This window comes from Pollachius pollachius, assembly GCF_949987615.1.
Source record: "Pollachius pollachius genome assembly, chromosome: 17".
Lineage (NCBI taxonomy): Eukaryota > Metazoa > Chordata > Actinopteri > Gadiformes > Gadidae > Pollachius > Pollachius pollachius.
Genome location: NC_136950.1, coordinates 4,518,049 through 4,530,460, shown reverse-complemented (window position 1 = coordinate 4,530,460; position 12,412 = coordinate 4,518,049). Strand labels below are relative to the sequence as shown.

The following is a 12,412-nucleotide window of genomic DNA, read 5'->3' as shown; positions in this document are numbered from 1 at the left end:
CCTTCTTGCTCCAGCTCCACTGAACCAGAACCGTCAACGGGTCAGCCCGAGACCTCCCTCCATCCCAAAGGTTTGGAATGCTACGTGACCAGTGGTGCTACTGCTGCTAGTGTTCGGTCGACCGATAAGTGACTCTGGTGCTCAGGAGGTCCCGGACACTCCCGTGAGGAGCTATGTTGTAGCCACGGGTTCATGCAAGCCCTGCGGACCATTCCCTAGAGACGCAACGCAAGGAAACAGCTCTTTTTCTGAGTTGCATTATACAACTACAACGAGGCAGGTATCAAACTTCCACGTTCATGGCTGTGTTATTCGCTCATCTTGGACCAAGTATATTGTGAACCCTGCTGGTTGTTTGCAGACAGAAGTGCACCTTTTTACAATGATGCATGGGCCAGAGGTGTGCAAGACTGGAAACATTTGAGCGATAGAATAGAGTCGCACGCTAAATCGGATGTGCATGTTAACGCATGTAAATGCTATGATCAATGGAAGAGAAACGGGAGGATTGATCAACAAATGGAGAGGGAAGCAAGGAATGCTGCGAATTTCTGGAGGCAAGTGCTACACCGCATTGTTAATGAGTCAGTCTAATAGAACTGTTGGCACTTTATGACCCAGTGTTAAAAGAGCTAGTTGAGCGACCAGAAGGGTCTGTTAAATATCTCAGTCCTACCACACAAAATGAGATAATTCAATTAACAGCCAATTAACAGCCATTAACAAGTGCAGACCATTATAAAAAACGAAATTAAGATTGCTCCGTTTTTGGATGAAAAGAAAGATGTGCGGGACGAGGCCTCAGCCTTAAAGGCAAACAGTGGCGTTTCTACATTAGGGGCAGGTGGGGCAGTGGCCCACCAGACCCACGAGGTGGCGCTGTTGAGCAGAAGGCTCAATCCATTCCTACTTCGTGGCAAACTATATATATATTTTTATATGCAAAGTAGCGTACATATTTGTGTGAATAAACTTGACTCACAAGCATTATTGCCTTGTTTTGGAGTAATTTGATTCGTGTGTTCTACTGCCTGTGTGCTTGCTTGACAAAGTGCGTGCTTGCAAAGACCCACGCTGCCCCACCGTTACCATAGAAACACCAATGAGCGCAAACCACACCGGCCAAAGTTAACATTGAGGCTAGGGGCAATTTCAAATTTGCCCCTAGACGTTAACTGCGTAATCTACGTATTCTACGTAATGTAGACTGGGATAATGCGAAACCCGCGAGAACTCTACCCCGAGACTAAGCAAAAAAAACATACAGTGAGAGTGAGATCAGGAGTTACAGGAGACTTACAGAAGAGTTTGCTATCGGTAGATTTTACACAATTTTGAAAGAGTTTTTTAATTAATGAATAACAATGAATAACGTAGATTATTTGCTGAGGGTGCAATTCAGCACATTGCCGCAGGAAGAAAAATTAGAAATAAAACGTTTGGGACCACACAGACCAGACGACTTCATTCTGAACCAGCCTGGTGAGAAAACGAACCGAAATTTCAAGATGGAGTGGTTTGAAAGAAAGACATGGCTAACTGCGAGCACAACAAAAAGAGCACTGTTTTGCTTTCCATGCCTTCTTTTTGGAAATACCACTAACGCAGACTCAGTTTGGACCACTGATGGCTTTAAAGACCTGAAGCATCTGGCGGAAAGAACGGTAAAGCATGAAAGTAGCAAAGCTCATATCAATTGCGCCATGAAATTGGGACTATTGGGACGGGTCAACATCATGGCACAGCTGGACAGTGCTTATCAGCGGAGCATTTTAGAGCACAACAAGCAGGCGGAGGAAAGCCGATGTACTGGGGAGACTGATATCGTGCCTAAAGCTGTGTGGGAAGTGTGAACTGGGTCTGCGTGGTCACGATGAGTCAGCCGACTCTGTAAACCCAAGCATTTTTAGGTGCATTTTTGAAACGATGTGCGAGGGCGACACCAGGCTGAGACGTCACTACGATTCGGAGCCTACGTTCAAGGGGACATCAAGCACCATTCAGAACGAACTCCTGGATTGCATGTTTGAGGTCTACAGGTGTGAGGTGGCCAAGCAATTGCGGGACACCCAGTTTGTAGCTGTCCAGGCGGATGAGACCACTGATGCCTCATGCAAATCGCAAATGGTCATAGTCCTGAGATACATGGTGGACAGCAGCGTCACAGAGCGGTTTCTTGAGTTCATTGAAGTGAAGGACAAAACTGCCATTGGCCTTTCTACTGCTATGAAACATGTCCTCGACCCACTGGGACTGACTGACAAGCTCATAGCCCAAACCTATGACGGGGCAGCGGTTATGCGTGGCAGTGTAGGCGGCGTGCAAGTACTTATTAAGGAAAGCTACAAAAACGCAATATTTGTACATTGCTACGCACACCAGCTGAACCTAACTCTGCAGCAAGTATGTGCATCCAGGATCAGTGAGCTGAAGGTGTTCTTTGCTGATCTGTCTGGATTTGCCACGTTCTTCTGCACCTCACAGAAAAGAACGGCTGCTCTGGCAGAGACATCGGACAGGCGGATCCCGCGGCCACCCGGCACCCGATGGAATTTTAAAAGCAGGACCGTGAATGTGGTATGGGAAACTCGCGAAGATATACTGGAGTGTCTGGATAACATTCGCACTAAACCAGGATGGGACAAGGTGTCCGTCAGCGAGGCATTCGGCCTCTCCATTCACCTGCGGGACCGTACGTTTCTCCAGCTGCTGGAGTTCTTTGCCAGAGTTATGCCAGAAGTGGATGTTTTGTATGGCATACTACAGAAAAGAGAGATTGACGCATCTGGGGTGAATCGTGCAGTGGAGAATTTCAAAGTGCACATGAAAGAAATCAGAGAGAAAGCAGATGAGATTGGTAACCAAGCCAGTGAGGAGCCGGGCACATCAAAGCGCAGGAAAACAAATACGCCTGCCGTGATGAAGGAGGCCTGTGATACGATGATTGCGCAAGTGGAGGACCGGTTCTCACAGAGTGACCATCTTATTGCCGCACAACTGGTGGACTGCACACTGTTCCCAAAGTTTGTTAAGTCATTCCCGGAGGCCCAACTCGCCTGTGCTATCAAGCTCTGGCCCACAGCTCTGATGAACGAGGGGAAGCTGCAAACTGAGCTGACTCTTTTTTACGGACACACTGAGCTGCACACAGGGAAATCTGCACTGTTGCTGTTCAAGGCCATTCACGACGACAACAACCTGCAAGAGGCCTTGTCTGAAACCTGCACTCTACTCAGCATCATCATCACAACCCCCATGACGTCTGCGGAGTCTGAGAGGAACTTTTCAACGCTGAAAAGGATAAAGACTTTCACTAGGAACACGATGGGACAGAAGAGACTGAACGCCCTCTCCATGCTTTCTATTGAAAACACCTTCATTAATGGACTGCTGGATTTTAACGACAAAGTAATCGATAAGTTTGCTCAAGCAAAGAACCGTCGAGCCAACTTCCTTTTTAAGTGATCGGCATTGGTGAGTCAAAACCTTTTTTTTTTTTTTTTGAGCTGAAGGAGATCGTCTTTTTTGTTTAATAAATTATGGAAGTTATTGAAGCTATGTGTCTGTCTAATTGTTTTACTTTAATGCTATATTATAGTGCGTACCATGTTGGCGCTCTGAGATTCTTTGGAACGAATAGTGCATTTAAAATATAATGCAATATTATTATTATTATTATAGGCAACATCTTTGTGTCGTACTGAGCGCTAAAGCATGTGAAATGTATTTGAAATAGGATGTCTGCTCCCTGCTGGCACTCAAAATGCAGCCCATAGTATACCTGACTGGTCTATATACGTAGGCCTACTGTTATAATAATCAGCTACCTCTATTTTTGTGACGTAATATGACGTCATATAAATTTGCCCCACCAGAAATTTCACGCTAAAATCGCCACTGAAGGCAAAGTTAGAAAATTTCAGTTTAGTGCTACTCGTTGTTCAACAAGCAAAAGTACTTCAACACCTTCATGCGGTGTCAAAGATGTTGCAACGAAAAGATGCGGACATTCAAAAGGCTGTTTGCCTCATTCAAAATGCTGTCCAGGGCCTGACCACCTTCAGAGAGGACTTCACCGAGGTCAAAAGGAGTGCTCAAGCCGTTGCGCAAAAGTGGGGAGTACGATGTGAGTTCACCCAAGTTCGAGCAAGGAGAGTGAGACGGCATTACGATGAGCTCTGCGAGGATGAGAGGCTCAGTGACCCTGAAAGTCACTTCAGGGTCAACGTTTCCCTGTGTGAAACCAGTGCACTTTTCCAGGCTATCCAACCCTCAGAACTGAATAGTGCCCCTGATGATGCCCTGTATGAGCACACACAGCGCCTTGCTGATCACTACAACAGGGACTTAAGCTCATGTTTCCCGAGCCAACTCTATGCCTTCAGAGCTTTTTTTAAGGCTGAATTTGCAAAAGGACCATCAATTAAGGATATGGCTAAAATGCTCATTGTTGATCACAGCTCTTTGGCAGCATCATTCAGTGATGTTTGCACAGTGTTTTTCCTGTACCTCACCATACCAGTGACTGTAGCCACGTCTTACCGAAGGAGCGCCATGGCACAGGAGCGATTGAGTGGATTGGCCATACTCTCCATCGAGAATGAAAGAGCAAGGAGATTGGATTTCACCTCTATTATCAACGAGTTCGCTGAACAGAAGGCACGCAGAGTTAACTTCTGAACGGGCAAGAGCTGTTGTTATTTTATTATTGGTTATGGCCGCTGTGCCATGTAGGAGTATGTTACCATTGGCCATTTTGATTAGGCCATAGTTGTGCTGTTTGGGAAATGTAGTTGTGGTCAGCTGAATGGAGCATTTATGTTTTGTTTTTGTGTGTTGCAAATACGGTGTACGTGGTTCTAATAATGTTCCCGCGATATTGACGTGTGATCTAGGGATGCTAAGTCTCTTTCCATGGTTCTGATGATGATTTTGCGTTCTCTCGTTGTGGCGGCTGTTGGCTTAGGCCCTATGGGGGAGTGGATGCATTCGCCTGTGTGTGCAGGGACGTCCCTAGGAATTCTGGGCCCCCTGACAGAATTCAGTTATGGAGCCCCCCCCCAACATATATACATTTTAAATGTTATATATTCATTCACATTTTATAATCATTAAATATTGGGTAATACTGGGTCAAAATTGGGTAGTCATTATCATCATCAAGGATGCAGGGAATGCAGAAAAGTGCATTGAAACTTTTGCTATGGACTAACCAGTCCCTCTTTACCTTTACCCTGCCATTTGGTGTCTTGGAATATTTAAGGTAATCAGGGAAAGGCTTTCCCTCTCCATCGTTGGGCATCTCCTCATCTTCCCTAACAGCAATCTTTCTGAAAATACTTGCCCTGTCATTGTCAGTCAATCTTGCTGGCCACAAACCTGGGTCAACAGAAAGCAGCTGATCTGGGACTGAGACCAGTACATGTGGCTCATCTGCCTGTGGCTCACATCTGCCTGACATGTCCCTCATTTCAGCCTCACTTGGTTCCTCCGCTTCCTCATCAGTGCTGCTTCTACTTAGACTGTCCTCCTTCTCCCCTTCTTCTATTTCAACCACACTGGTTTCTTCTGTGGGTTCATCATGGCTTGAAGAGGGCCCTGACTCTAAGATACATCATATAATTCAGAATGTCTCATAATTATCTGAACATATTAAACAATGTTGTCAACAGTCTATTTGATTGGATTGAGCTGGGCATGACTAAATATGTATTTGTATGTTTTGATTTGCTGCATTAGCCTACAATAAATAGCAGCTATTAATCTAAGGGTAGACTACTTGTAATTTTATCTGACTTAAAACTTAAGTCAGCTAAAATGTACAAGTATCCTTAGTTTAATGTCTGCTTATATTGTAATGCAGCCAATCAAAATATTCAAAATCTGCTTACATAAATGTTAACCCCAAAGACTTTTATTCATGGATTGCACATAGGCTCACCTTCTTGCCTTTCAACTGGGGGGGATAATCCCGGGGCTGCATCTGTGCATGAGGGCAGTTTTCATTAGCTAATGTCAACAGCTATCATGCTATGGCTGGCAAGCAGTATGGAATGTTAATCATTGCATTATCTCCATTTGTACCATGGTTTGGGTGAATACTCGATTCTGATTGGCTGAAGGGTGTAGGTCAAAAAGTGACACCTAGGAAAGACGTTGACGCTATGAAGACGCTATGGCCACGTTGCTTGGACACGCGGGAGATATTAAATAGTCTGCTCGACTTTAAAAAAAAAAAAAAAAAAAAACTCACGATTTTAACTGTAAAACACATTAAAGTATTATTAATTGATTAAATATTTCTTTCTTTCGTAAGTGACCATGGTATAAAGCGGGATAATGCCCTTCGAGGTGTCCATTAACAGAAATTAATGGACTTCGCGGAAGCAACCGCGGAGGGCGGTTCACGCCTCCACGTCGTCCATTCATTTCTGTTAATGGACACCTCGTCGGGCATTATCCCTTACATATGTCAACATTACACATTACACCTGACATTTACTTTTCAGTAGCAATGTAGGCTATTTGTAGATAGGTATGCTATTGGATATCATGTGAATGGTATTGCAAACGATCTTTTCAGTTTTATTATCCAGTGCAGGCTGTAATTATTTTAGCTACAGTAGTGCTAGCTTCTAGGCTAGGCTTGTTATCAGGTTGTTGGAAAAGTGTAGAGGGAGGGAATATACCTTTCTTGGTAAAAAACTGGGTGACCAACTGTCGACCCCTTTGAGCTCTTTCCTCTTTCTTTCCTCTCTTTCCTGCCCTGACAACCTGACTTCTTCATTTCACCGACCGGCATACACACAAACTGACTGACTGACTGACTTTAGGCAGTCTGCACTTGCTTCACCACGATCTGCCTGGCTGCTACTTTGCTCTGCAGTAGCAAGACTTGGGCTGTACCAAATAATGACAAATGAGAGGGGTGATAATAGGGTGAAGACTTTCTAATGATTTTTGTAAAAATGGAGAAACAAACCACATGTTCATTTAATTTGATTTAACCCGAAAAATAAAATTAAAAGAAATATGAATCAATATTTTGCCAAAATTTACTTGCATATAGTTGTAATAATACCAGTGTCCTCTGGGGCGCCCCCGTCAGTGCTGCGCCCCTGGAATCATTCTAACTTACCCCCCCTAAGGACGTGTGTGTGTGTGTGGGGGGGGGGGGGGGGGGGGGGGGCAGCAGCGCGATCTTGCCCCGAGGCCTAGCACAACTATGCTACGCCACTGTCCCGCTCCCTCTCCATTCATCCCTCCATAGCAGCATCCCCGTCCAACACACAATCTCTCTCCCTCTCCATCCATCCCAGTCCAACCCATCATCCCTCTCCCTCTCCATACATCCCTCTAGAGCAGCATCTCAGTCCAACACACTATCTCTCTCCCTCTTCATCCATATTCATCATCATCATTATCATCATCATCGCCACAGTTATATCTTCTCAGATAGGCCTTCAAAATAAGTGATGTAATAATGACGACACAGGGTTTTAGTTGTACTGGTTTGTGTAGCCCGTTAACCGGTGCTGGGTTGTGTAGCCCGTTAACCGGTGCCGGTTTGGTAGAGAGACACCTACTTTACAGCCGCCTTCAGTGACTCCTCTCGGTCTCCCGACTCCGTTTCGACTCGAACAAAAAAGGTCTGTCAATTTTCGCCCCGAAATTAATCTTTATCCATGCATTTCGTGTGCAATTCCTCCACAGATTAAACAACCCCGAGAGACGGGTCTGCTGAAAGACTTGCGTGGACCTCGTTAGCCAATCTGTTTTTTGTACGGCAATTGTACCTGCCCGTTGGTTTTCGATCGACTTGCGCTTGTTGACCGACGGTAAAATCGCATTAAACCAAACGAACCATCTGCTTGTCTGCTCGCATTTCGCTGAGATCTGGGTGACTATTCGGGCTGCTTGGCAAGCTAGCTGGTCCCCTAATCGGCAATAGTGGAACATTCCACCTACTTGCTGCTGCTGCATAAACACAGAGCTCGCTCGCTCGCGCTCTCTCTCGCTCGCTCTCTCTCTCGCTCTCTCTCTCTCTCTCTCTCTCTCTCTCTCTCTCAAAAACGGTATTATTGTATCACACTTACTTCAATCATTTAATGATTTGAACTGCCTAGCAATTTATCAAATGTTAATATAATAAACAAAACGATACACACAAACACAATTTATTTTCTACTTATCCCGACGGACCCTACCTGCCTAGCACCCGAGGGAGACGGGGACCCCTGGTGACGCAGAGGAGGAGGAGCGGGGGGTCGCTGCTGGGGCAGGCTGTAGCACTGCGGGCCGGTGTCCGGGGGCGAGGAGTAGGAGCGCAGGCGGCGGGTCTCCCGACGGACGGGCTCGCTGTGGTAGGTCTCCAGGGGGAAGACCCCCAGCGCCTCCTGGGGGGTTGGGGCGCAGAGCGAGGGAGCGACCACGGGGGGAGGGGAGGAGACGCTGAAGGCTGTGAGGGAAGAGGAGAGGAGGAGGAGAGGGAAGACAGAGAGGAGAGGAGGTGGGGGGGGGAGAGGGAAGACAGAGAGGAGAGGAGGTGGGGGGGGGGAGAGGGAGAGGAGGAGGAGAAGAGGGAAGACAGAGGAGAGGAGGTGGGGGGGAGAGGGAGAGGAGGAGGAGAAGAGGGAAGACAGAGAGGAGAGGAGGGGGGGAGGAGAGGGAGAGATGGAGAGGAGGAGGAGGAGAAGAGGGAAGACAGAGAGGAGAGGAGGGGGGGAGGAGAGGGAGAGGAGAGATGGAGAGGAGGAGGAGAAGAGGGAAGACAGAGGAGAGGAGGTGGGGGGAGGAGAGATGAGGAGGAGGAGGAGGAGGAGAGGGAAGACAGAGAGGAGAGGAGGTGGGGGGAGGAGAGGGAGAGGAGGAGGAGAAGAGGGGAGAGGAGAGGAGGTGGGGGGGAGAGGAGGAGGAGAAGAGGGAAGACAGAGAGGAGAGGAGGTGGGGGGGAGGAGAGGGAGAGGAGAGATGGAGAGGAGGAGGAGGAGAAGAGGGAAGACAGAGAGGAGAGGAGGAGGTGGGGGGGAGGAGAGGGAGAGGAGGAGGAGGAGAAGAGGGAAGACAGAGAGGAGAGGAGGAGGTGGGGGGGAGGAGAGGGAGAGGAGAGATGGAGAAGAGGGAACATCGAGAGGGCAGAGGAGAGGGAGGGGGAGAGGGAAAGAGGCGGAGATGGAGAAAGGGAGAGACAAGATGGAGAGGGAAAGGAGAGGACGAGGAGAGGGAGAGGAGGCAAGGAGCAGGAGAGAAGTTGTATCGATTAGACCTGTCAGCTTTTTCCACATTACCTTCTAAAGTGTAAACGCTCGATTCCTAACTAGTTATAACAGTTAATGAAACAAAGTGTCATACTGGATGAGGTAGACAAGAGAGGGAGATAAAGATGTACACGGTATTTTGTTTCCTTGAGGGGGCTACATCTTCAGTGTGTATGTGTGTGCGGACCAATTCATTGCAACTGTATTTGAAAATACCCGAAAAAATATATACTTTGAAAAGGATCTACGATGAAGTCATCGATTCTGTCCCTTTCATAATGTCAGGTTGTGATCATGCTGCCCTGTCCCTCTGCGACAGCTGTGGGCTAAGCTACCCGGCATGCGTGCACAGGAGGGATTTCACCCATGTGGAATGATGACATCACCCGTTTAGAGTCCGACTTGCTTTGCCCTCGGTCAGATGACACGGCAACACTGTTGCTCTACTGCACACAGCATTACCCGGCTGCAGGGTATTACCACGGGGAGGTCAACGCCTCTATCCTCTATCCTCTCTGCTGTTCTGTGTTCCCCTCCCACACCCTCCGGTCCTCTTCCATGCCCTCTCTTCCTCTCTTCTCTCTTCCTCTCTCCCTTCCTGAGCTGCCCCCCCAACAGGGCGAGCTGTAGATGTGTGCATTGTGTGGTGGACCACGGGACACTTCTTGCCTCAGACAGCTGACCAAAACAAACAAAGCCTATTGGCCGGCAGCCCACCACATTGTTGTCTGGAAAGGTTTAGTCATGTTACTGTGGCAAAGTAAAAGCTACTAGACTGCTAATCCCTGCTTTCCCAGCGTGTTCAACGCTAAACTCTGGGCTATGTCCCCTTAGACTCCTTACTCATAACTCATAAAACAAGGCGCTGTATAAAGGTGGGGCATCACCAAACAGCTACCCAGACATTTCGAATAGCCGCAGTTGATAGAATAGATGACTAAACTGCTTCAAATTTTGTCCAACATAAATTAAATATATAAATATACAATTGGTAACTTGCACCATTATGCAATACCACCGCATGAGCAGTCATATTTCATTAAAATACACAAACACACACAACCACTCCCACACGGACACAAGCATGGCTAACACATGCTGCAAAAGCTGACAATACCATAGAGCCCTCTTCTGGTCATTCAGCGATAATGCAGATGAGTTGTCATCACACACACTTGTTCGTGGTGGAAAAAAACTGGCAGGCTTTACGGCCACCGTAAAACACTGTTCCTGAGGTGAACCCACAGTCCACACACGGCCATGGCACTTATAGTCGCCGAGTGGCTGTAACATCGGGGTGCACACACAGATCACACACTCTCCTTACGATACATACACCATGAGGAGGGAGGGGGGGGGGGGGGGGGGGGGGGGGGGGGGGGAGAGAGAGAGAGGAAAGGTCACTTAAACTTAAAAAAAATTACATACATATACACACACACACACACATTAGAATGTGAGTCTATATATAGTAGTGATTGTACATGAATGCCAGTCATCTAGAGCAAGGTGTCTCAAAGGGAATTTGAATAGATCTGGGACTCATACAATGTCACCCATACAATGTCTCTGGTGCAAACATGCACCAGAATACTATCCCTCACTCATCTTACACACACTTAATAACATCATCAAACTGATCTGTCCTTCATCTGCAGAACACAGACACACAACTGTAATGAGATACCTCACGTTGCATGACATTTGTGTTTGTGTGTGTGTGTGTGTGTGTTTGTGTATATGGGCCCACGTGCAAGGGTGTGTCATGCGTGTGTATGCTGCTAGATCCCTGTATTTGTGTTTCTGTGATGTGTGTGTTTGTCTATGGTAGATCCCTGTGTGTGTGTGTGTGTGTGTGCATGAGTATGTGTGTCATGCGTGTGTTTGGTGTTAGATTTGTTGTGCTGTGTGCGGGGGGCAATTACTGAGCTGAAGGAACATTGAGAGGCACTTTAAAAGATTAGAAAAGCACTACCGCACAAGGATAGTCACAAACCTAAAATTACACACACAGACACACACACACACACACACAAACACACACACACACACACACTGTAATTGACACACAATCTCCTTTTGTGTGATTTAATACCACAGAGTGATGCGCTCACTAATAACATGGGCTGTTGTTGGCAGGGACCAGTGCCTTAAGAACTATGATTCGTGGCAATGTAAGCCAGAGAAATCTTCTGTGGTGACCTGACACAGAATACCCCCTTCTCAAAGAGACTGGTCACGAACCTGTTACACGCACAAAGAAAATGTTACAAGAATAACTAATACTGTATTACGTCACTGTTGATCAATTGTTCTAATATCCAAACGCTGAAACTGCAGCTGTTTAAGCAGCGAGATCAGCTCCATTGTTGTCTGATTATACCTCTATATATTTCTTTAGAGAAACACCACTGGAATATTCGGCGATAAGCATACAAAACATTCTTTGCATGTATGCAAGCTTACAGGACATTTTCATATTGCAATACATATTGAAAAATGAAGCATGTGTTTTTATTATATATACAAATCATGATACTAACACAAAGCATACCTAACTGGTGGTCTTACTTACTGATTCCCAGAGGTCCTGGCTCAGACTTCCTCCTGTACAACTTCCTGTCCTCTTCCTGTCTCCTGTCAGTCCGTCCATCAGCCTCTTCCCAGTACCTGTCAGTCCGTCCCTCTGTCCGCCGGTCGGTCTTCCTTCCCGTCCGTCTGTCCAGAAGTTCCTTCCGCTTTCGGTCCGACGGAGGAAGTAGTTGGAGAAGCAGAGCCCAGCCGGGGGTCTCGGACCCCCGCCGAGGGGTCTGTCTCGCCGTCCACGCGTCCGTCTCCATCCGGCCCCGGTCCCCCCCCGGTGTCCCCCCCTGGCTGTCTCTCCCCCTGTCCCCCCCTCCTGCCTGTCCCTGGCTGTCTTCTCCCCCTGTCCCCCCCTCCTGCCTGTCCCTGGCTGTCGCTCTCTGCAGCCAGGAGACCTGACTCAGACCTCCTCCTCCGGTTCTCTCCTCCGGTCCATCTCTCCGGGAGCATCTTCCTCCTCTCCCGCTCCTCCAGGCGGATGCTGGGCTCCGATTTCCTCCTCCGTCTTTCCTCCGTCTTCTGTCTCTCCTCCTCCTCCTCCTCCTTCTTTTCCGTTTCTTCCTCCTCCTCCT

At 47.5% G+C, this 12,412-nt stretch overlaps 1 protein-coding gene across 1 annotated transcript in view; it reads right to left on the bottom strand.

Moving 5' to 3' along the window:
* Positions 1 to 12,412, bottom strand: part of LOC307088633 (5'-AMP-activated protein kinase subunit gamma-2-like) — a gene marked incomplete at its 3' end in the record, with an annotated part of 41,980 nt that overhangs the window by 15,407 nt on the left and 14,161 nt on the right. Inside the window, exon 5 of the mRNA XM_079754584.1 lies at positions 8,208 to 8,458. Coding sequence (XP_079610710.1) covers positions 8,208 to 8,458 — 251 coding nt within the window. The remainder of the gene's footprint in view (positions 1 to 8,207; positions 8,459 to 12,412) is intronic.